The following is a 25,493-nucleotide window of genomic DNA, read 5'->3' on the forward strand; positions in this document are numbered from 1 at the left end:
CAACAACCACTTTAACGCTATTAACAAGAACCACGCTGAATATTAATTCGAAATTTAGAAAATGATTGTAAAATGCAGACCAATTTATTCTAACTGTATGAAAGTCTTAATCAAAAACAAAAAACTAGTCAGTGTTTTAAAACAAATTACAACTAAAATTTTGACACTTTTAAAACAAATTAAAAGCCAAATAAGATTTGATTGCTTTTGTTTAAGAATATAAACAATGTACAATTATGTAAACAAAATCAATCGCTGAAGCAAGAAAAAGGCAGCAATTAACCATATCACTGAGTCCCATTTGAAACGTATTTTGTAAACCCGTAGTATTATGGCCTTAATATAATCTGTTTTTACATGCCCTTATTATATTTAGTGCCTCTCCTTAATTTTTAAATAATAAAAACATTTATACATAAAACCTTAAAAAAAACTACTTATAAATTTGCCTTTCAAAGAATCTCTTCTTCCAAAATGGGTATCTCCCAGGGTAAATGTGTCTTCTCCTTACTACTATGTTTAAGCTATTTCTAAATTGGTTTAAGAAAAAAACCCGAGAACCCAACCCAAATATCCCCCTGACAAAAAATTCCCCATGAAAAATCCCCCCTCCCCCAAAAAAAGAAAAACAAAAAAAAAACAAAAAACTTTTGTTTAAATTAAAAGATTGCCTCCCCCCAAGTCCTGACCGTCATTTGTTGTGTGTACTAATTCGTGCATGTTCTCCCTAACAATCAATCGATGTATTTGTACACTCCGCTGCACTTCCAAAAAAATCAGTCGATAAAACAAAAATAAAAAAGCAACAAATAAATTTAAAAATTTACAAATTAAAAGCGGTATCAGGAAAAAGGTTGATACAATGGTAAAATGATAGTAAAGCGTATCTAAATATATAAAAAAAACTATTTAGGCATTTTTCCTGGGAGGTTTTTTCAGGAGGATATTTTTCTTGATACCGTCTGAATTCCATATGTTCCGTCATTGAAAATTTTCAAAAAGATAACTGCTTCAGCCTATGACTACTAAAATATCTCCATGTTGGCCAGGAATTGAACTTTTTTTTAACCAGGATCTTAGAATGGTTTCAAAGCAAATGCGAAATTGTTCCGGCGCTAGGAATGGTTTTAATTGCCAATCATAGATCGGAGCCGATTATTGATATTTTAAAGGTGCACAGGGAAAAAAAAGTCCAAATCCGTTCATACCAGTTGTTGCCCCAAACTAAATTAACTACAATACTGCTCAAAAATTTAGCACACATTAGATTTAAATTGCGTTTTTTTCTTTAAAAATGAAATAAAAGTAAAAAATAAGAAATTCAAGGTTTTTTAAAAAACGAAAAATATTTGTTTGGCTTTTTTAATTACATTAAGAGAAAAAAATTAAAAAAAAACAAATGTCTATCACTAAATATCTTTAATCAAAGTTAGTATATAAAAAAAGGTTAAAAAAAAAGCTGCTCATAAGTTTAGCACACCTGGATTTAAGTTTGCTTTAATAGCAAGATCAATAAGGGATAGGTCCACCTTTGTTTTTTATGTTTAGTTCACATCTTCTTTTAATTGAATCAAGAAGTTTTCGGCAATAATCAGTTGATAAGCTGTCGAACGACTCTTTCAAACTTTCCCTAAGATGTTCAGCTGATGTTACGGGAGCTTTAGTGAGTTTGCGGTCCAGTATAGTCCATACATTTTCAATTGGATTAAGGTCAGGTGATCTAGCTGGCTACTGAAGTACCTTAATGCTGTTTTCTTGAAACCAAATAGTCACCGTTTTCGCCTTGTGACAAGGAGTGTTATCTTGTTGAAACTACCACTCCTACTCATTGCTAAAAAAGATGTCTCTAGTCGGGATTAAATGATTTTCAAGCGTTTCGATTTATTTATATTGATCCATACGACCATCGTATAAGTAGCAGAGACCTGGGCCGTCGTAATTGATGTAACCCCATATGCTTACCGAACCTCCACAACCTTGTAGTCACCGCACAATGAAGCGACTATGAAGCATCTCATTATAGTGTCTTCGGATAATCACTCTATTCTTTCGGTTAATAACTGTAAAGTTGGATTTGTCACTGAATATTATTCTTCTTAGTTCATAATTAGTCATTTTCAAAATAGCTCTACAAAGTTTGATACGTTTTAACCGATCTGTTGGTTTAAGCAGTGGTTTTTTAACAGCAACGTAGCAACAAAGTTTTTGATCGATCAATCTTCTATTTACAGTTTGTCTTGAGATATGATTTTTTAGAGCCAAGTTCACTTCTTGTGCAATCTCTTTAGCTGAGTATTTAGGTTTTTTTCTTGCAATTCTATAGATACTATTATCATCGGTGATAATTGTGATTCTTGGTCGTCCAGATCGGTTTTTGTCTGCAGCAGTACCAGTTTTTTCAAATTTCTGAGTTGTTCTGAGTACACATGAACGAGATACAGACTTAAGAGTTCGAGCAATACAGACTTAAGAGTTCGAGCAAGGTGTAGTCCTACAATATGCTGTTTTATTTCAGAGCTAATTGATTTTTTTCCCATCTTATTGGTCACATTATGGACAAAATTTAAGCGAAAAATACCATTTCAAATGAGGCAATACATACTATGTATATTTTAGAAACTTTTGTTCAGTTTTGTTTATGAAAAAATGGACAGTTAAATTAACTTTTTAATAAAAATTTGACGTTAAAAAGTAAAGAGCGGTAGTTAAAAGACAATAGAAGTGCAAGTGCGCTAAAATTATGAGCAGCTTTCTTACACCGCTTTAATTAGCATTCTCTATTTAAGTTAAAAATAGATGGGAAAATTAACGCAACTTTTTTTTCAATTTTTTTTTCTATATAAGGTATGTTTTAATTAACTGTAAATAAAAAAAAATTGAAAAGGCATAAGAAGTTTACCGCCTAAAAATTCAATTAAAAGAAGAAAAATGAAACTTAAATCTTATGTGTGCTAAATTTTTGAGCAGTATTGTATGCTTTACTGCAAGCTTTGTTTCACTGCATTTCACTCTCATACAACCTAGCAGGCAAAAAGATGTCTAAAATGCATCTAATATGCATCTGAGAACTGGTCTAAAAGATGTCTGAAATCACGTCGTGAATGAACGCTAAATAGACGTCTATCTTATAGACATCTTTTAGATGCATTTTATTCGATAAAAAAATAAATCAAATAGACCTATATTGCACATCTTTTATGCATCTAAAAGATGCACTTTTATCAAATAAAATGCATCTAAAAGACATCTATAAGATAGACATCTATTTAGCGTTCATTCACGACGTGATTTCAGACATCTTTTAGACTAGTTTTCAGACGCATATTAGATGCAGTTTAGATACCTTTTTGCCGACTGAGTTAAGATTAAAAAGTCTTTAAAAAATTACACAAGTAAAGAAACAATTAGGTTCAAGTTGTTGAAATTTATTTACCAAGATTATAAAACAAATGTTTGCAATAAGAAAACTATAATTCTTTACTGAGTCCGCCAACTCGCTGTTCCTCGGCATCGGTATCTAAAGTATAATGTAATAGCATGTAAATAAATGCACTAATGCTTTAAAAGACATGTAGAATGATTAAAAAAATCTGTTTACATGAAACATATATAAACTTTCACTCGACTTATTGCCAAATTTCATTAAAACATCAAAGATATGAGATATAACACGTCTTTCTGGTACAAAGTAACCTTATTAAGCTGTTTTTTCCTATTTATTAACCTCTTCATCTTCAATTATCTGAAGTAGATATAATATATAATAATAATAATAGTTAATTTGAAAATATAATTTTATTGATTTTAACAATAACGTATCACCAATTTACCTGTATTAAAGTCTTTTTTTTTCTGATTACGAGCAGGAGCATTTTACAAAAACATTTTTCTAGATCTTTTATTGATTCAACATTGTATTCACAGGAATCTGTCAAAACAAAAAAATTTTAAAATATTCTACATAATTTACTTTGGTATAGATAAAGAAAGATGATGGAGACAAAAATACTAGTATGGCACAAAAATGAGCTAAAGAGTACATTTTTAATTCAGAGAGCAGTTATATACACATTAAAACTATACCTCATAAAACAATCCAGATATTTACAAGGTTTTCAAGACTTATTTTTTCCTGATTGCCTTTTCGATTTAATTTAGATTGTAGCTGATTGGAAAATAACCTGATAGATATTTTTACAATAAACTGATATATATATATTTGAATATGTAATTGAAATGACATATTTGAATACATGAAACAAACTATTTGAATGAACTATAAATTGTAAAATTTTTAATCATTAAATTTAAACTCCGAACAAAATTACTTTTGCATGTAGATACTAGTTTAAATACCTACAGTAAATTACTCAAAAATTTTATTATTTTCAAGTTACAAGTAATTGTTAGTCAAATGGTCAAAATTATTTGTTTTTTACTGCTATTTAATTAAATTTCTGATTAACTGAAATAAGATTGGAATTGTCATTTACCTTCTTATGATCATGAAAACATGCTCTCTTGGCTTTCTGCCACCAACTATTTTCAAACTATCAAGCTAAAATATACAACATATAGAGTTAATCCTGAACCTTCAAATAACCCAGACAAAAACAATATAATTAGATCATACCAAGTTATTATATTCTGATTTGTCCTTTTGATTATTTTTAGGTGCTAGCAATTGGTCAACTGATTCTAGCAACATCACCCCAGTTGCATGAAACTTTACTTCAACAAGCTCCTTTAAAATAAGTTTTATTTCAGCCAGCTCTTTGAGAATAAGATGTTCCACCTCTATAAATAATTGTGTATTTGTGAATAAAGGTCAGTAGTTACCTCAATGTTATTATTTAGCTCATGAAACCAAATAGCAAAAATATCCTATTAGCTGTTTATTAATTGATCCTAACAATGTTTGGGTACATACCCCAAGTGACATATCCAGGCTGATTTTGACACTGGTATACCGGTTTGGGTACTCAAAATATTCTGCCATAACTCCAGATCAAATTAGTTAAAATAAATATAATTCATATATAAGTTCTATTTAGAGGGTAATGTAGACTGTTCTGACAGCATTCAAAGTATTTGGGCACTGATTCTCAAATTCAGAAATCAAGGACCTTTTTTTTCTGCAAATATTGTTTTTTGGAAAAATGATTTTTTTACAAATATCCATACAGCTGTGCGCTGACTGTTTTTTTTTTTTTTTTTTTTTTTTTTTTTTTTTAAAAAAAAGGTCCTCAAAATATAAGCTGAAATTCTTTTTACCTGTGTCCCTAAATAACTTCTAGATACATCACTGACCACCAACATTATACAAAGGCAAAAGAAAGGAATGAATAAAATCAAACCCCAAAAAAACATCATTTGTTATTTTATTCACTCCCAGTAGTTGGCATAACATTGTTAAAAAACTTACTTTTTCAGTATCAGTGGTAACTTCTTGCAAAGAATCAATCACAGCGGCAAATGATGTAGACTGGAATCCTAATAAAAACAGTCTGGACTGTAAATAAACTACTTTGCAATATTATATTTACAAAAAAACTTAATACATGCAAATTATCAGTTAAAAAGGCTATAACAACCAACTGATACACATTTTCCTTGATCCATGTCATATGCTTAAATTAGCAAGAAATTCTCTTAATGATTTGGGTGTTTTTATTGATGGTGATGGCCAGTATGTTAAATGGAGTTACATTAAAGCTTTGTTTGAATTACAAGAGTTTGAAGGATTGAAATTTGCAAACAAACTTTCAAGAAAACATATAGAATTTCATCGACACATAATGAATGTGAAAATAGCTGGCCAAACTCTCAGCAGCTCTGTTGCTGATGTAATTGAATTTTTAATGGTATCTCAACATCCATCATTCTTGGGAGCAAATGGTACAATCCGTTTTATTCGAGTTATTGACAAATTATTTGACATGCTAAATTCAAGAAATACAAATAGTAAAAACTTTAAAAAACCTTTATATCTTCATGATCAACTTTATTGGAAAGATTTTTTAAATGATACAATTACTTATCTAAGCAAGTTGACTGATAAAAATTGCATTCCTTTACTTTTACATAGAAGAAAGACCTTTGTTTTAGGTTTAATTATAGCAGCTAAAAGCACTGAAAAGTTATCCACCGATCTGTTGACACTTCCAGAGAAACCATTTAAGTATGTTCTTACTTACAAGTATTCCCAAGATCATCTTGAACTACTATTTGCTTGCATTCGTGGCAAAAATGGTTACAATAACAATCCTGATGTTGTACAGTTAAAGTCATCTTTAAAACGAATTCTGCTGCGAAATTCCATAGTTGGATCGAATCATGCAAACTGCCTAATGTTTGAACCCTATTCCAATGGTTCTATTTTTTCTCTTAATTGGAGCAAAAGGTCGTGTTCTGTTGATAATTTTGATCAGGACAATATTGACTTAGAAGAAGTTTCTTTGTACTGTGATGAACTTCAAATGAGTAACTACAAAGAAGCAATACTGGGATATATCTCTGGTTTTATAGTCAGAAAGTTGATAAATAAGATTTCTTGCAATATTGGTGCCCAATCATTAACTGATATTTTATTATTTGAACATGCCTATGTGAACTCTTATTCTTCGTTAAATAATGTAAAAAATCGTGGTGGTTTGTTTTTGCCATCAAGGGATGTTATTTCTGTTGTTGAGTCATGTGAAAAAATATTTAACTTCATTAGTGGTAAAGATTTTAAAAAACCAAAAATCACCTCTGACCGAAATATAAAGCAGAAAATGATTCATTGTGTAAAAAAATTATGATAAAAAAAGTATTTAAAGGTAGCCATGACATAGAATATTGGACTGTTAATGAAGATCTACATTCTAGCCAGCTTGTTAAAAAGATAAGTGAATATTACTTTAAAATTCGAATGTTTAGATATGCCCAGGATTATACCACAAAGTGCTAAGAAAGTCATCAATTGAATTAAGACAACAAACGAATAAATTATTGTTATTTAAGGGTTTATAAATATTTAATTTTAAAATATAAAAAATTAAAATACATTACGATGTTTTCGTTTAAAGTTCTAAATGCAAATATGTTTTTAAATATGTTTTTTAATTTGTGGCTATTTAAATAGCCGCTTGTTTTAGTTTGTAAGCCAATACAGTCCTCTTTGACCAATACAAATTTATATTGGCTGTAGACTCATCACATTTATCATCTCTTAGCTAATCATCTTTAATTCCAACTTTAATCAAAACTTTATAGTTGCAAATTTCCTTTCATTCGACTTTGATCCACTGAAAGCTTTTGCCCGATATAATAATGGCCTCCAACATATTACGCAATATTAAATTGGCTTCACTAAAAACGGCGAAGTTGCTTATCTAGCTAATATCTTTATATCATTGTCTTCAACTGATCTATAGAAGACATTTTAAATGCATCTATATGTAACCGAAAAGAGATATCTATGTTTTAATCTCGTTTATACATCTAATATGCGTCTAGAATTGGAAAAAAAGAGAATCACTGAAATTAGACCTTTTTTCGATAAATAATATACGTCTAAAATATACTCATCTACGAAAGATGCAAATTAGAGTAGTTTTAGATGATCTATAGACGTCTTTTGCCTGCTGGGAATATCCTTTCAAAGAAAATGTTGACCAAAAGTAAATTTACTTACTTTTTAAGTATAGATTACTTTTAATTCTAACTAAAAGTTATTTAAAATGTAAACTTAAGTAATCAAAAGTAATTTTAAATAATTTACTTTTAATAGCCATTTCAGTTTAGTTATAAAATAACACATGTCTACTTAGGAAAACTAATTATATAAGTAAATTTTATCGTTCTTTACGTTCGTTTTTTTTGAACGTTTACAATTATATACGCAATTTACTTTTTCATAAAGGCTTACTTACTTGAGTAAGTAAAAAAAAAGGAAGTAAAAGTGCCATCCCTAGTAATGATGAAATAAATCAAATACAACTGGATAAATTTTTTTTCCCCTTAATACAGGGAAAACCTTTTTAATATTTATCTTTAATTCCGAAAATAATATTTATAAAGAAAGCATAAATAAATCTAGTTGATGTAATCTACTCTCCTATTAGCTACAGTCAGATTTCATATTTAGTTGAGTTTTGAAGATAACAATATGTTTTCATCTTGCCCCATTCGTCATCTTATCCCATGTTTCCTTTCATTGACAGCGTCATTTCTTAAAGTATTAAGAATGTCTATCTATATAAAAATTAGCTTGAAACTTAGTTATATTGCTGTTATCTTTAATAGAAGGAAGTTGATGTGACTCGTTATGCGTGACCAAAAATTTTTGACGAATCCAACAGACTTTACAAAAATTGAATTTCTGTTGTTTAAAACAATAGATTTTGAACAATGCGCAACTGGTATGGTTTACAAAAAAAACAATAACGTTGCACATTCTTCTCTTATAAATCCACTATTTGACGTAGCTGCGTAACATCCTTCAAACTTTCGACTGGATTTGTACTTCGTAAATCCTCCATATAAGCATCAATAAGACTTAGAGTATTATTGAACCTGTCCATTAAAAGTTGAACCGCTTATTCATTGTTATCCTGATTAAGCAAGCGTAAATCTTTCAATCGCCTTTTCAAGTTTACAAATAAAAATGACTTCAAATAATCAAATTTTTCGATGTTAAAAAGTTCTTCGTTCTTGTCTACCAGTTAAAACTTGATCCCAAAAACCTCTCAATAAAAATTCATCACCATAATAACTTTGATTTTTTATTTTCAGGACCTTTACACAATTTTTATAGGAAACACTATGAGCAGTGCCGCAGCGAGAGGAGGGGGGGGGGGGGGAAGCCTTTACAGCGCTGACTATGAGTAGAAGAATTATTTTCAGATTCCTTAACATTTCTGCCGATATGTCTTAATTGTGCAAGATTATCAATACGGAATCACAATTTGGCACCATAGAGAATCCACTAGAAAATTTCTAAAACTTATATATCAACAAGAATACTCAATAAAATCACATTAAAAAATAAATAACCGCTAGGACAAGTAGCATAATCGTGCTCAAAACAGACCAATCACTAAGTTAAGATAAATTCAACATATGTGATACCTGGGGCAAATTACCTAAATTATCGCCCCCCGCCCCCCGTCATCTCTCGACGGCTCTGATATATACTGTCCTTTTCCATCATTTTCTCACTAATATGGCTCTCTTTTAACTATTTTTTTTTACATGAATATAAAACAGTATATATATAAAAAAAACATTTCAAAACAGAGGGAACTTTTATATTAATGCTGTTAAGTTGTAGAACAGCACTGCAGTTTAATCATAAATTGTTCATTTCAATTCTGGGTTTTTAATTAGGGAAGTCGTAACAGTTTTATAATTAGTGTTTTATGTTACGTAAAGCAATACTGTTGTTTAGTAGAAACTTACAGTAAAACTATAGCTAAAAGACGACAGAATGGCACATAATGTTTATAACAGGGTTTTCAAGCATAAAATCATTAATGATTATTGTGCTGGAACAACACAAAGAAAATTATGTAAAAAGTAAGAAAATATGAAAAGCAGTTATAAGTGGATTAGTAAATAAATGTAAAACCAAAGGAACTATTGAACTTGAGCATTTACGTGGATGACCGATGAAGTACTTATACTAATCGTAAAAAGGTTAGATACGTGAAAAAAAACCCATTTCCTAGTGCCAAAGATATAAATCGTGGTATTTAAAAAAAAAAACTGTACAGCGACATTTGGATGATGTAGGGTTGTATCTTGTAGCAAAAAAACTATTTATATCAGCAAAGATTTGAAAAGCACGTTAGGTATTTGTAAAGGCTCACAGATATCGGACGATAGAATAGTGGAGACGAATATCATGGTCGAGTGAGTTGAGCCTTCACCTGAAAGGTTTAGATGGTAAACAAAGTGTGAGTAGGCCAGTTGACAAACGATTAAAACAAGTGTACACTATTGGAACTATGAAACATGGATGTGGCAAAGCTTGATGGTTTGGGGGTGTTTTTCAAGATTTTGTAGATTGGGACCACAATATTGTATTGAAGGTGTTATGGACAAATGCATATATAACTTATTTCTAGAAGAATCAAATTTTCCTTTTATAGATAAAAATATGCCTCTACAATAATCTCAAACACACATCAAACTCATTAAATCATGATTTGATACAAACAAAATCACTGTAATGCAATGCCCTGCACAATCTCCTGACCTAAATCCTTTCTAGAATTTATCGAAAAAACTTGATGCTAAGGTACATTTGCATAGTAGGTTTAGAAAGGCTGAAGAACTGCATCAGGGCCTTCAAATTGCCTGGCCTCAAATAAAACAAGTTCGAATTTAAAGGCTTAGCAAGTCTATTCCTAACTGATGTACTAAGGTTATTATGAACAATGGGTATTACTGTTCTGATATACTTTTGATGATATTCTATCAAAAGTTCCTTTAGTTTTGGATTTGAAAATAGTATATTTTTTCTTAGTGTAAATTTTGTTGTTATATTGCTGTGTCAATGCATATTTATCTCGCAGAGAATAGATGCATATGCTATATATCTAATTCAATACTTTTTTATGTTGAAATCAAAACAATCGTTAGTGTGCTGTAATATTTTTTAAAACTTCCATGTGTTCTCTTAATTTTGTTGTTCATTGATATCAACATCTTCTAGCATTCAAGTCAGCAAGAAGCTCATCTGCTAAAGACATGTCTCCTAACCATTTTAAAGGACAATAACTTTAAAAAAACCAACTAAACTAATATGTCATACAGTTTTGACTGACGTTTGTTATGTATGAAACTTGCTTATAGGTAAACATATATTTCAGTTATATATATACACAAATGTCTATGATTGCATCTCAGATCTTGGTTCACTAACTTTTGTGCTACTTTCCAATAGTTCTCTAGGAGAGATTTGAGATGTCTTAAACTAATTTTTGTTTGGTTTTTTAGACTTGCTGCATATTTGTTGACGTTTAACTATGGGTTAGTTTAAGTTTATGAACTTTCATTTCAAGGTGGCCGATGTTCAGGTCCATAAGACATTGCGGAAGTAATTAGAGTTTACTATTGAGATAAATTTTAGGTCAGTTTAAGTTAAGGTGGAAAACCCCTCAGAAATATTAAATTTTTGAAAAAAAAATATTATTTTCTTGTTTTGTGCAAAATTTATCAGAGATTCACAATCTGAAAACCATTTTTGAAAATTCGCTCTAGATCTTCATTAAAATAGATTTTATTGAACCCTAGTATTTTACGCTTCCTTAACAACCGCCATAACAACGGCACTATTTTTTGCCTTTACTAAAAAATAGTCCAAAATCCTATTTTTTATATGAAAAATATATCTTATCAAGTAAATTGTATTTTCCATTGTTCAAAACAACTTGAGTATAAAAACAGTTACTGGAAAGCTCATAAATATATATCATAGATCTTCTATAATGGCTAAGGCTTGCAGAGTTAAAGAAGGAGCTAAAAATAATAAAAGGAAAAAATTATTTAATGTAAAAAAGAACTAAGTTATAAATAATGTTGGCATGGATGTAAATATGGAATCGAATATTGTAGATACGAACATATATGTAACTACAAGTGTTGAAGATGTAAATGTAAAAATGGGGAAACCAGTTGATTTTAACTTTATTAATTCTGATGAAATATGTGCTTCTGCTAGAAAAATAAAAAAAATTTCGTCATCAAGACCAAAGTTATCTAGTAATGTAATTACTGAATACCATTTTATAGATTTAGAAATACTAAATTCTGTAGTTTCTACTCTTAGATGTCCAGAATGTATGTCATCTAAGTTGTTTCTCTCTGAAAATGAAAACAAAAGAAAAGGTTTGTCTTTATGTTAACTACTGTGTATGTGGTTATTCAAGAGAAATTTACATCCCAACGTTGAATATACAAAAATGTTTTGATATTAACACCAGGGCTGTATATGCTATGAGATCATGTAGTCAAGGCTATTCTGGATTCTCAAGATTTGTCTCATTCATGGACATGCCTAAACCAATGACTGCTAATGATTATAATAAAATTGTTATAAAACTAGCTAATGCAGTAAAATCTGTAGCTGAAGACACTGTAATGGGTACTGCTCAAGAAATAAAAGACTTGAAGAGTGATCTTATTTTAAATTCTATTCCAGACCATGTGCCCAATGTTATTGATGTTGCACTTTTGATGCAGTTGCCCATTTTAACATTGGTAGACAAGCTAGTGTTTTAGTTTTAGAAAAAATGAATTTAAGACCTGGAAAGTATTTGTTAGAAGAATGTTGAAAAGTTAATCAAAAGCGATTATACTTAGCCATATATAAAAGCACAGAACGAGCAAAGAAACGCAGACAAGTAATTCGTGGAAAAAAGAATAGTCGATATGAAAAATCTCTTGAAAAAGAGCAAAACCCATATCAAACTAGTGCATTTTAAGATTTAAATTTTTTTTTATTATATATAGATTTGCATATTTATTTACACTATTTTGAAATTTGTTAGCATTTTTAAAAGCTGTTTTTCTCAGATGAAGAGTTTTTAAGACGCCGGCCAGCATATCTAAATAACTAAAAGTGGTGTTAAGCTAAAATTTTAAGTATGAGTTTGTTTGATTGTCTTCTGTGATTTAAACGTGACAGATTTTTTAAAAAATTGAATCCAGTCCTTAAATAGGTCAACAAAGTCATAAAATTTGGTTAAATTTTTTACATGTACTTTGGTCCAATATATAAGCCTATTAAAAATTATGAAAAATCTGCTTCGTTCCTATCACAGAACTACCTTGTTAGAACAAGTATGCAAAAAAGATTTTGTTAAAATTGTGTACATCTTAAGATACATTGGCCGGGGTCTTTCAATATTTGAGTGTTTTCGGCACCTGCTACAGTACCATTTTATCCAAAAAAATTTTTGTTTTTTTTTTCAGCTTATTTTGTTATTTACTTTATGTAAATGAAGTTAAATTTATAAAATATTGATATTTACTCAAAAAAAAATTTCAGGAATTTTCCACCTTAGACAAGCTAACAGGAGTCTCTTTTGGGAGTGTTGCGCGACTAATTTGTTAAGCGTACAGCAAACCTTTTAAGAGGCGTTTGTAACTAAGTTAACTACTGATGTATGTGGTTAAGGCATAAGAAAATTGATCAGTCTGTAGCCAAATTTCTTTAGAGTTGTCCTCAAGTCTGTTTTATTTTCACAATGGTTGTACTATATTCCTTTAAAGATAATTGAATTTTTCCCTCCCCCTCTAAATGTTTTACTAAAAATAGGAAAAACAACAAATTTTTTTAATATCATCTTTCATATCAAATTATGATACAACGGAACGCTGAAGAATTAAATCTTAAAAGTCTCATCCATATGTAAAAAAAAACTGTACATAAAATTGTAGGATCATTTACACGTAGAATATTTCACTTAGGGAATTAGTCGACCTCCTCCATTCTCGCTTTATCGTCATCCTGTGCTGTTTCGCCTTCTAAAGATGGTACATCATCTGTTGCTATCTCCTCCACAGCTATATAAAATAAAAACAAGTGTAAATAGACTGTATTTAGCTAAATAAGGTTATCTTACTTAAAGAAAAAGATTACCAAACTTACCACTTTCATCTTGGTCTACACCTAAACCAAGTTTTACCATGCGATGAATTCGAGCAGCATGATTTTGAGGATCTTCAAGTGAAAAGCCAGAGGAAAGGAGTGAAGTTTCATATAATAGAACTATTAAGTCTTTAATTGATTTATCATTTTTATCAGCATCAACTTTCTTTTTAAGAGCAATCATTATGCTATGTTCAGGGTTGATTTCTAGATGTTTTTTTGCTGCCATGTAACCCATTGTACTTGTGTCACGAAGAGCTTGTGCTTTCATAATTCTCTCCATGTTTGCAGACCATCCATAAGTACTGGTAACTATGCAGCATGGTGAGTCAACCAAGCGATTAGAAACAGTAACTTTTTCAACACGTTTGTCCAAGATATCTTTAATGACCTATAAGAGATTCAGGGAGAATTAAAATCCAAAAAAGAAAAATACAACAACCAGTCAATAGTCTTTAGGAACAAAGCAAGTTGTTTACTGTAACTTTTGAGTGATATACCTTGCACAGTTCTTCAAAATTGGCTTTCAGTTCCTCTTGCCTTTTTTTTTCATCATCACTAACTGGTAATTCTAGTCCCTCCTTGGTAACACACACAAGTTTTTTACCATCAAATTCTTTTAGTTGCTGAACAGCATATTCATCAATAGGATCAATCAGATATAAAACCTCAAATCCCTTCTTTTTCACTTTTTCAACAAATGCAGAACTAGCAACTATTTCTTTACTTTCACCAGTTATGTAATAAATGTCTTTTTGATTTTCTTTCATTCGAGAAACATAGTCTTTAAGAGATGTGAGATCATCACCAGATGCTGAAGAGTGGTATCTTAACAAGTCAGCAACCTTTGAACGATTTTGTGAGTCCTCATGAATGCCTAATTTTATATTTTTACTGAATTGTTCATAAAATTTCTTATAATTATCTTTATCCTCAGCAATTTCTGTAAACAGTTCTAAGCATTTTTTCACAAGGTTTTTACGAATTACTTTTAAAATTTTACTCTGTTGCAACATTTCTCTTGATATATTAAGAGGCAGGTCCTCAGAATCCACAACACCTAGAGAATAATAAGTAATAATGTATTTACAAGAAAAAGGTAGAACTTGAGCTTTCTTAGAAGAATTAACTCAGAAATATTGAAGATCATTCGAGTCAAAACTCTTCATATATTAAGCCTCAATTGTCATCATTGTTAATAAGTTAACTTATGAGAACCATAAATGAGTAAGAAATACCTTTTACAAAGTTAAGCCATTCTGGCATAACTTCTTCACAGTTTTCCATTATGAAAACACGTCTGACGAATAACTTGATTGAATTTTTTTGTTTTTTGTTTTCAAATAAATCAAATGGTGCCCTTTTTGGTACAAACAAGATAGCTCTAAATTCAAGTTGACCCTCAACTGAAAAATGTTTTACTGCTAGGTGCTCTTCCCAATCATTTGTTAAACTTTTATAGAAATCAGCATATTCTTCAGAACTAATATCATCAGGATTTCGAGTCCAAAGTGGTTTTGTTTTGTTTAGTTGCTCCATTTCGGAGTAATTCTCCTAAAAAGATTAACTTAAATATTAATTAACATACACATGGTGTAAAACAAAACAAAAAACTAATAGGTCTTAGTAACAAACCTTTATTTTCTTCTTTTTTGGTTTTTTATCAGTTTCCATTTCATCACCAATATCTTCTACTTTAGGGGTATCTTCATCCTCAATTTTCTCTTCAGCTTTTTCTTTAGCCTCATCATCTTCAGCTTCATCATCTGTTACCTTTCAGATTAAACATTTGAATTTAATTTTTTTATTCTTCACAGATTCTTAGAATACAAAATAGATGTGCATGACACTCTTAATACAAAAGTTCAAAAGAATAACAAGGACAAACCTCCTTGTCTCTGGTTTTCTGCACTCTAAGACTGATTGGGTATCCAATAAATTGACTGTGTTTCTTTATTATGTCTTTGACTTTCTTTTCTTCAGCAAAATCAAGTTGATCTTCTTTCATGTGAAGAATGATCTTTGTTCCTCTACCAATAGGTTCATTTATTGTGTCTCGCTGGACAGTAAAAGAACCTCCAGCAGATGAGACCCAAATATATTGTTCATCATCATTATGCTAAAATTAAATAATTTTTGAATTAAGTATTAACACTCAGATTCATCCCAGAGTTCTATTAGGCTAACAACTTAAATGTTACTTAAAGTTATTTACTTTGGTTATCACTTCCACTCTGTCTGCAACTAAATATGCTGAGTAGAAGCCAACACCAAACTGACCAATCATTGATATATCAGCACCAGCTTGCAGGGCTTCCATAAAAGCTTTTGTTCCAGATTTGGCAATGGTGCCGAGATTGTTAACAAGATCTGCTTTTGTCATGCCAATACCAGTATCAAAAATTGTGATAGTTTTCTCATCCTTGTTTGGGATTATGTCTATCTTTAGTTCACTTCCAGTATCCAAGACACTAGGGTCAGTTAGTGACATGTAGCGGATCTTGTCTAATGCCTAAATTATAGAAAACATTAGTAGTTTGTTTGCTGACGTTTTTTTTCTTCGGAATTTTTTTAAAAAAAAAAAAGAATTGAAAAAAAACTTTAGCACACTCAGGCCATTTCATAGCAGTGCAGTTTCATCTTGAAGAATATTAGGGCATAAAGAGTTGTACAGCAAAAGGAAGCTAAATAGAAATTACTTACATCTGAAGCGTTAGATATCAACTCTCGCAGATAAATTTCTTTGTTGGAGTAGAATGTATTTATGATCAAGCTCATTAACTGAGCGATCTCTGCTTGAAAAGCGAAAGTTTCAACTTCACCACCTTCTACCATTTTTTTAAGTAAGCCTTCTTCTCTAGTTTCGAGGAATGAGTTCAGTAGCTGCACTGTAAATATATGCACATGTTAATGCGTGGAAAGAATTTATACTATTTTGATGACGGTCTGTAAGCAGCTACGTGAAAAACCATTGATGAAAATAAATTGAGCTGATTGGTTCACAAAAATTCTGCGATATATGATTGGTTAATTTCGAAAAATTGTCGACTTTCCGGAAAGTTCTGGAGTGAAACAAATTATTCGAAATTTCTAGTAATTCAAAGAAAAAAACAGAAGCCATACGTCAGACTAACTTATTTTTGTAATTAAAATTAAGATTTAATGGGACTAATAACAAATTTTTGAGTCATGAACTTTGTTATTGAACCAACCATTTATACATTCTAATTTTTATGAAAATAAATGCATCTGAAAAGTAAACTGCGCTTACTAACTTCCTTAGATTTTGTATTTTTTTTTTTTTTTTAACAAATAATACATCTAGATGGGCATTTCAGTATATAAGAAGCTGAACTTATAACAAATACTTAAACATTATTTAAAGTATGAAATATAAATCGTAGGAAAGTATTTTTCAAAAATTTTTACATTAAGTAAAAATCATCTCGCTGTTCCTTTTTTTATTAATTTCAAACAGAAACTTACACACGCATGGTGCAATCATCCGGGTCTTTTTTAGCGAGCTGTATAAATTTTCTCTATGTTCGTTACCAGACTTCTTTTACAGTAAATGGACAAGTGAGAAAGACGAGCATCTAGAATGCCTGTACGTGACATTTGTTTTAATGAAGTTGAGATAATAATTTTAAAAATACAGTTCTTAATTGAAAAATTCTGATTTCATTCTCCTTCATTGACATTTACTTTTTTTCTATTTTAAAATATATTACCAAAATTTTTACTACGATAATAGCACTGTCTACCCGTGTTAAAATGAGTATTACATAAACATTCTGTAGGTTGACTAAATGAGTAATATATAAACAGTCTATAAGATATAAGTATATAGTTACATTTTTATATAGTTATATAGTTATATCAAAAAAATATAGTTATATTTTTTGTTATCCATGGTCTGTTAACTGTTTTTGATTTTGAAACCACCAAAGCTATTTGTTAAGATAATATACATTTACATTCTAGCTCTTTAAAGACTTGTTGCACCCTTCCCTCGAAGAAGAAAGACGAAAACATAAGTTCAGTAGATTAGTTCCTTCTCCTAACTCTTATTTCATGGATGTGAAATGTCCAGGTAAGAGAAAATTCAATTTAGAGCCTATATGCAGCTCTGTAAAAGTGTATATAATGGTTGTATTTGCTAATATAAGTCTGGAATCTATTTTTCAACTGAAAAATTATACTTAAATTGGTTTTTAACTAATATTTAATACAAGAACATTAAAATATATGGTAATGGTACAGTTAAGTGGCTTAAAATAATTTTCTTTATGTATTTTTTGTGATCTTATTTATAGAGACTTTAAAAAACACTTTGGAATATTTATTAAAAGCAAAGTACATAAGTTTCAAAGTATTCTTTTTTTTTTAATATCAGAATTTTGTACTTTTAAAAAGCTTTTTCTTTTGTAAATAGGTTATTTTTATGATATTTTGTTGTCTAAAGAAGCATGTAGGTAATTATAATATTTAGTAATCTTAATTAATACACAACTATATTAAATTGATTTTTTAAAACAAAAAAAAAACTTAAAACAAAAAACAAGTAAACAAGACTTAAAACAAGTATTTCCCTGATAATTTTATATAGAAATATTATTATATATAACAGTATAATAATAAATAAATGTTAATTGAAAATCAAGCATAATGCACTATTTTTATTCAGCTATTAAGTTCCAAGTTTTAATTCACCTTTAAAATCACTAATGCATGAATCCTACTATTCTAATTAAGTGCATTTCTCTCCACTGTATTTTTAAAGCTAAAAAGTAAAACTATTTTAGGCCACTCAACTGTAGCATTACCAAAATTTATAATATCTTAAACTTGACTCAATTATAACATACTATGTAGATTTATCTATAAAAAAAAAAAATTCTATTGCTGTTCTATTTGTTGACTCCAATGATGCTTTTCAGCTTTGCCTTATTTATCATGATGAGCATTTTTACTGAGGAGTTTTCCAATAGTTACTTCAAAATGCAATCTTTTTGGAATCAGTTTTTACTCATCAATAGTAATTCTATTGCTTAAAAACCTTATTTGCAGTAGTGAATAATTATTTCACCAGACCAACTATAAGGGTTCAACAAAGAAAATAAAGTATTTAGTTCTTTGTTTTATTTTTTCTCTAGTTTTCAACCACCTCTCTGAAAAAACTTTAAATCAAACTTTAAAAAGAATTTAACATTTTTGATATCACAAAGTTAGTTCACATTGAGAATTTATAAACTTCGATACTGACACTGCAATCAGCAGCATTTAATTAAATTTATCGTCATAATTGTTTTTGTTTTAGTCTTTGACACTTACAAATGTCTAATTGAAAAATTTCTGCCAAAAAGAATGCTTTTGCGCACTACCTTTGTATTTAAACATAATTCTGCACTATGGTTTTACCATTAGTTGTAAGTGAACTTTTTATTACTGTGCTAGTTCCTGTTACAATTTAATAGGTGGAGAAAAATATTATTCAACCCATTTGTTCTTAATAAATCGTTATGATCCCTACAAACCAGATTAATATCTTTAGCAATTTTGATATATATAATTGATTTCAAGTTCCAAAATAAAGTTAAAAGTAGCATAGTTTCTATAGGAAATGGTCATATAAAATTATAGTGTATGTATAAATTAAAATGCTCAGTTAAGTCAACTTTTTAATCTAGGTGTGAAATGGGTGAGGGTTAGAACCAGACAAGCGCCTTGAATTCTTTTAAAATTCACATTTAGAGTAAAAATAAATTCAGTTCTCTTAGTACAACATAGTGTCTTCTATTTTTAAAATAATTTAACTTTGAAAATCTTAAATTTTCAATAAGAAACTAAAAATATGTAGATGAAAGTGTGGCTTTTAAATGTGAAAATTGTTTTTATGTGGCTGTATTTTAAACTATCAGGATTTTTATGCATTTAATTTACCTAGGTTGCTATAAAATTACTACAGTGTTCAGTCATGCTCAAACAGTTGTCTTGTGTGTTAGCTGTTCAACTGTCCTGTGTCAGCCAACAGGTGGACGTGCAAGATTAACAGAAGGTAATAGACTTTAATAGTTTCTCAATTAATAAACAGGATTGAAGTACATTAAAGTTTATAATCAATTATCCTTTTCTTATTTAGGCTGTTCATTCCGAAAGAAGGCTCAATAAGCAGTATGACTTGAAGATAGTATACCCTGGTGATGGTAATTTAAATAGTAAAGTGCGTATAAATTCAAAGTTTGTAAATCAATGTGTATAAAGCAAATAACTTAGTAATATCAATGGAGTGTAAAAATAACCAAAACTATGGTATTAAATATCTTCTGTTGGTCACCTGATACTGAAGTTATTATTGTATAAAAATAGATTTAAAGGAGTTATCACTACTAAAATAAAAAGGGTCGTTAAAAAAAATCGTAATGAAATATTCTAATGATGTAGTTTTTGGAAGGTTAGTGATTATTCTTCTCGTTAGTTACTCTTACCCTTCCCCCTCCCCTTGCTAACGTGGACGTACTTTTTGACGTTTTTAACGGGGCATTTTGTTAAAAATGTAAAAATTAAAGATACCTTTTAATGGGCATTAACAATTAAATTAGTACGCCTAAAATAAATATTTTCATGAATTCTTGAATTACATTCAGGCTGTTCTTTTGAGCGGTTTCGATTCTGCGTCCCCTGAGTATGTACCTTAAACAGTATTATTAATACCCTGAATTCCTCTAAATATCTACCCGAATCAAGTATCTACATTCAAACATTCTGCGAGAAAGTGTCTTCTATATCGTCGTAGGCCAAGTAAATTGTCTAGATCTGCATAGTTGGGTCCTGCTGAAAGTCTTGCGAGAAAGCTCTTAGTCGTTAACCCTTTCATGCGGTGGATTGTTTTATAACAACAAATTAAACTAAACTTCCCCAATTCAAATGGTGCATTCTAACTGATTGAAAACAATATTTTAAAAATGAGAGTTTAAAAAAGCTGTAGAAAAAGTCTACTTAAACATTTCATAGTACCGCTGTCATTTTGTAGATTATCTTTTATGGGTTATGTTAGTTATGGTAGGGACTTCAGTCACGTGACTTTTTCCGTGTCGCAAGTTCATCATATAAATAAACGCGATTTTTTCGGCTAGCTATCTAATTTCAAACCAAATTGCCCGTTGTATACCTTTAGCAAATGTTAAATAAAAATGTTGTTCTGTGAAGTTCATTCTTTGAAGTTCCTTAAAAAAGATGCCAGAAAATTTTTCAAGTCGTTTTCTTCATAGTTATGTTAATTTACACATTTTGACAAGTAAATATGCTGACTTACATTGCTTTTTTGGCATTCTAGCACCTCAAAAAAGAATATTAAGCTTATTATACAATAGTATTTGATAATAGTTTTTATAACCATTTGGTTTTTATATCTGGACTTATCAATTTAAAAAATACACTTTCCATCAGTTTTTCGATCTTTTCCTAGACGCCATTATGGTATTCCGTTTAACCTATAGACCAATTTCAAATGTTTACAAAATATTCAATCCCGTGGACATGCGCACTAAACTGGCAGGCAAAAAATATAAACATTCTCCAATAAACATTTAGGAACCTTGCATTTTATTATTTTTTGACCTAAAATTACAGCTCTAGATACGTTTGTAAGTTATTTTAAAAAAATGCCTGATAGTTGCTGTGTAGTAGGATGTACAAGTAGAAGAAGTTTTACAAAGTTTTTAAGTTTTTACCGCATTCCAAATGGTCATTCCACAAAAGAATTTAACAGACGACAACTTTGGCTGAATGCTCTTCATAGAGAAAACTGGCCTGATAAGATGATAAAAAATGCTCGTGTATGCAGCAAACACTTTGTTTCAGGTCATTTTTAGCTCCGATTTGTTCATTTTTATTCAACAATTTTTTATATTTATATCTAAGTGTGAGTGCAATGGTAAAATTAACACAAATAGTATTATTAAAAATGTTTGAGGTATACAGTCAACAGTATTTATAGTGATCACTAGCTCAACTTTAGTTTGCATTATACAGCTTTTTGTAATCATGTGTTCTCTCAAAGCTATATCATTGTAACATAATAATGTTCATTTTATATTATTTATAGGTAAACGATCTGATGAACCCAATCATCCAGATTATGTACCTTCAGTTTTTATGTACAAACCCAATAGTTTAGGTCATAAACGATTGCAGCGATATCAAAGATACCAATCAAGAGAAAAGAAACAAAAATCATTTTCAGGAGATAATATTTTAAATGAAAAATCAGCATATGTTAAAACTGAAGAATGCTATACAAAAAATATTGCTATTGAAGAATCTATGTTTTCTGAAAACGAGGAGTTTTCTGGAAATAGCACAGAAGAATCTGTGTTGTTTAAAAGTGTTTATCTAATGTGATTTGAGCATGGAAGAGTTATTAAAAGAGGAAAATCAAAAATTAGTCATGGAATTACGTGATAGGAACATGGAAGTTTATATTTTAAGACAAGAAAATGAAGAACTTAAAAAAAGGGATTTGATTTTCAGCATTGAAAATATAAAAAAAAACAATGCTCATTTAAATTTTTTTACAGGGCTACCAAATATGGCAACATTTGTATGGATTCTTTCTTTATTAACAAGGACAAATGATATAAAGCTTTGTTCATCTCGTTTATCAAAAGAAAACCATTTGTTAGTTATACTTATAAAGTTGCGACTTGGGTTGTTGAATAAAGATGTTGCATTTCGTTTTAGTGTCTGTGAAAGTGTAATATCCAGAATTTTGAGAAATTGGTTACCAGTACTAGCCATTTGCTTACAACCCTTAATAAAATGGCCTAGTAAATGTGTAATAAGAAGTAACCTGCCAGAGTGTTTTATGAAGAAGTTTAGAAACTGTGTATGCATAATTGACTGCTATGAGATTTTTATTGAAAGACCATCAAATCTAACAACTCGTGCTCAATCATGGTCAAATTATAAACACCACAATACAGTAAAATACTTAATCGGGATCAGTCCATATATATGAATATATATGAATTTTGGAGATTGCATTTTAGCAGATAGGGGATTCCTCATTAAAGATGAGCTTGCAGAGAAAGGAGCAAACCTTTACATCCAGCATTTTTAAAAGGAAAACCACAATTTAGTCCACAAGAAGTTGAAACTTCAAGGCAACTGTCAAATGTCAGAATACATGTTGAACGCATTATTGGCAGAGTCAAACAATTTAGAATTTTACAAACCACTGTGCCGATCAGACAAATTGATCTGTTAGATGATATAATGGTTGTAATATCGGCCCTTGTGAATTTAAACAAAGGCATTATAAAGTGATACAATGATATTTTGCAGAATTGTATGAAATCTAAATTAGATAAAAAAACAACCTAATAAACCACATCTTTCTGTCTTTATCAATGTTATTGATAAATCTATTTACATTTTGCGTAAGAATATTTACATAAACTGTATTTATATACAGCTAAGGGTAGTTTTATTTTATCTATATAAAAGCCTAAGGAACCTTTGGGTTGTGTTAACATCACAGAGCCCAACTAATGATTCATACAGCAAATAATGTTGTAGAGCTGTTTACCTTGCAAATATGTTACAAGCCTTAGGCATTTTGCAGTGGGTAATTAAGAATCAAAAGGTGCATACTGTTTGTATAAATAGCTTATTTTATTAAATATTACATTCTTCTATTGTGTTATATTACTATATCTAATAAAAATATAATATGAATACATTATCATAACATAAATATTAGTTATTACTAAATGGTACTTTTAATAAAAAAATATAGTAATTAACTCCTGCATTGAGGACAGAACCAGGAACCTCTTGGTTTCCTTGTAACATATACACATGAGTAATGAAACCATTTTTTGGAACAACTTGCATTACTGCATGAAATCATGAGACCAAATTCAGGTTTCATGCAAAAACAATACTGTTTTCTATGTTGAAAGCCTTCGTCTCTTTTTCTGCTGACAATTTCTGGTAAAATAGCATTGAAGAAATATTTAGCCAAAACATTAACAACTATTTTAAGAAAATCATTATCACGCTGTACAGTACACTGTAAATACTTGTTTTGCTCAACTGGGGACCACATAAAAAACTCACCAAAGTTAACTTTGCAAACGAACATTTTGTAATTGCATCTGGAAAAAGTAAGGGTGATTTGATTTTAGACCATTACTATTAAGGGGAAATTTTTCATCACTTTGCCAGTTAATAAAACCATTTTTATAATTATATGGGCATTTAATCTCTAAAACACCCTTTCCATGACAAGAACAGGTAAATATTCCATCAGGAGAAGCTCCCAAAAAAGGCATATCAGCCATAACATAAAAACCAGAGTTAATAAACGAAAAATTGCTGTGCTTCTTTAACTGGACCTCATAAAATGTATTTTTGGCACAATTTTCCATTTTCTTACCGTATTGTGTAAATTTGCTATAAAAATCTTTTTTATATTGCATGATTTCTTGGATAAGAGATTCACTGAGAACAAATTTATTTGTGTGAAATACATTAAAACATATTGAAGCTGTAATTCTTCCTGCCCGGTGAACCTGCCAAGCTGATGATAGATTTTGTTGATATGTTACTTTGGCAAGTTGATCGTATTGTTTTTCAAAATAAGTTTGACTAAAGTCATCATAAAGTTGTTTAGAGTGTTTTAAAAGCTCAAACTGAGATAGATCTTTGCAACTAGGATCAAACAAGCTAGTTATAGGTTCTGGTAAACAACTTATCTCATCTTCAGAACCTGACTCAGTATCACTTGATTTATGATGGCTATTACTATCTAAGCTGGTAAATATAACAGATTTAGGATTGGATTGGCGTAAAGTGTTAAAGTCGCTGACTGATATGCAAAATGATGGGTCAATATATGAATAATTCCCATTTAATTTAAACATAGTTGATGCTCTTATACTTTTCGTTTTTTTTTTTAATGCAAGATCATTAAATGAGGGTAACTGTCCTCTTTTTTTATTTTTGCTAAAAATCATAGCACTTAATGGTGCTGCATTAACACTGCGCTTTGAGGCATTCCATGAACAAAGCTGACTTGTTGACGCATCTTCTCTATTTAAACGGTGGTGCACAGCAGCCTCAAGTTTAGAAAGTAGAGCTGCAATATGTGAGCAAGCTGAACCTAGTCCCACTGGACAAGTGCAGCTGCTTTTTTTAACCCACCCATCTTTGTGAAGACAAACCCATACATCATACATGGAACTTTTTATGCTGAATCGCTGGCTTGGAAGAACCTAAATAAAGAATTATTAACTGATTATGTTTATTTCAACTATAAACCTTGTACTTGTTGTCTCTAAAGTAATAAATAAAAAAATAAAATATAACCTTAGTTTTTATAAAACAATAATCTTCGTTGATGCTGGGAGCATACCAACAATCTTGCACATGGTCACACAAAAAATATGTTTTATATGCCTCCAATGATTTATATGCTTTGGTATTTTCACTAGGAGTGTCTATGAGAAATATTAAAACGTCTCTCCAAGTAATGTCAGGCAACTTTGTAATGTCTTTCTTCCAAACACTTTCATTAAAGTTTTCTGGATTTACTTCAATTGGGTTTGAAATATTCATTTTTTATTTATTGATAATTGATTTTAATATTTTAAATAGTTATGTTTATCGAGTAAAAGTAAATGTTGACTATAGTTTAACCGCTATTTTAATTTTGTTTTGCCTGCCAGTATCCGCGCGCTTATTGTTTACATTTTGCTTATACGTCACTTGAAATTGGTCTATATAGTTATCTACATGGATATTTAGTAAGCGCTTATTTATGTGACTTTGATATATAATTAGTTTT

General features: G+C 30.0%; 2 protein-coding genes, 1 long non-coding RNA gene and 2 pseudogenes across 10 annotated transcripts; 2 read left to right on the forward strand and 3 right to left on the reverse strand.

The window, feature by feature from the left end:
• Positions 1 to 3,412: 3,412 nt before the first annotated feature.
• On the reverse strand, positions 3,413 to 7,314 carry LOC149889829 (uncharacterized). Of its 6 annotated transcripts, none has more exons than XR_016452010.1 (7): positions 7,049 to 7,314; positions 5,426 to 5,493; positions 4,634 to 4,797; positions 4,494 to 4,558; positions 4,084 to 4,181; positions 3,831 to 3,928; positions 3,413 to 3,742 (listed from the first exon to the last, which is right to left on the reverse strand). It is a non-coding gene; the product is annotated as an uncharacterized LOC149889829 (long non-coding RNA). The 6 variants fall into 6 exon arrangements; XR_016452009.1 differs by lacking the exon at positions 7,049 to 7,314 and adding an exon at positions 6,198 to 6,299; XR_016452006.1 differs by lacking the exon at positions 7,049 to 7,314 and having other exon boundaries at positions 3,413 to 3,517; positions 3,694 to 3,742; positions 5,426 to 5,666.
• A 6,078-nt stretch (positions 7,315 to 13,392) lies between these two features.
• LOC145183106 (heat shock protein HSP 90-alpha-like) lies at positions 13,393 to 16,732 on the reverse strand. Its single transcript, XM_090085857.1, has 8 exons — positions 16,346 to 16,732; positions 15,858 to 16,154; positions 15,531 to 15,761; positions 15,278 to 15,415; positions 14,881 to 15,196; positions 14,143 to 14,702; positions 13,643 to 14,033; positions 13,393 to 13,557 (listed from the first exon to the last, which is right to left on the reverse strand). Exons 1-8 carry the CDS (start codon positions 16,475 to 16,477, stop codon positions 13,466 to 13,468), a joined length of 2,157 nt encoding a protein of 718 aa, XP_089941983.1. The 5' UTR covers positions 16,478 to 16,732; the 3' UTR covers positions 13,393 to 13,465.
• Positions 16,733 to 17,129: 397 nt separating this feature from the next.
• On the forward strand, positions 17,130 to 19,983 carry LOC145183107 (small ribosomal subunit protein eS27-like). Its single transcript, XM_080058442.2, has 4 exons — positions 17,130 to 17,249; positions 17,627 to 17,735; positions 19,590 to 19,700; positions 19,785 to 19,983. The coding sequence occupies exons 1-4, from the start codon at positions 17,244 to 17,246 to the stop codon at positions 19,811 to 19,813; spliced, it is 255 nt and encodes an 84-aa protein (XP_079914568.1). The 5' UTR covers positions 17,130 to 17,243; the 3' UTR covers positions 19,814 to 19,983.
• A 1,205-nt stretch (positions 19,984 to 21,188) lies between these two features.
• Positions 21,189 to 23,030, forward strand: LOC149889830 (uncharacterized; annotated as a pseudogene). The gene is made up of 2 exons (XR_016451749.1): positions 21,189 to 21,505; positions 21,750 to 23,030. The product of XR_016451749.1 is annotated as an uncharacterized LOC149889830 (transcript).
• Positions 23,031 to 23,428: 398 nt separating this feature from the next.
• On the reverse strand, positions 23,429 to 25,482 carry LOC149889831 (uncharacterized; annotated as a pseudogene). The gene has a single exon (XR_016451748.1). The product of XR_016451748.1 is annotated as an uncharacterized LOC149889831 (transcript).
• Positions 25,483 to 25,493: the final 11 nt, after the last annotated feature.

This window comes from Hydra viridissima, unplaced genomic scaffold (genome assembly GCF_058129835.1).
Source record: "Hydra viridissima isolate aposymbiotic clone 2 unplaced genomic scaffold, HvirCarnegie_v1 scaffold_4, whole genome shotgun sequence".
Lineage (NCBI taxonomy): Eukaryota > Metazoa > Cnidaria > Hydrozoa > Anthoathecata > Hydridae > Hydra > Hydra viridissima.

Coding starts and splice junctions, on each gene's coding strand:
- LOC145183106 (XM_090085857.1), bottom strand. CDS start 16,477: ATGGTAGAAGGTGGTGAAGTTGAAACTTTCGCTTTTCAAGCAGAGATC. Junction 15,416..15,530: donor AGAAAACCAGAGACAAGGAG/GTTTGTCCTTGT, acceptor TTAATCTGAAAG/GTAACAGATGATGAAGCTGA. Junction 15,197..15,277: donor CAAAAAAGAAGAAAATAAAG/GTTTGTTACTAA, acceptor TAATCTTTTTAG/GAGAATTACTCCGAAATGGA.
- LOC145183107 (XM_080058442.2), top strand. Junction 17,736..19,589: donor CATGGATGTGAAATGTCCAG/GTAAGAGAAAAT, acceptor TAATTTACCTAG/GTTGCTATAAAATTACTACA. Junction 19,701..19,784: donor ACGTGCAAGATTAACAGAAG/GTAATAGACTTT, acceptor TTTCTTATTTAG/GCTGTTCATTCCGAAAGAAG.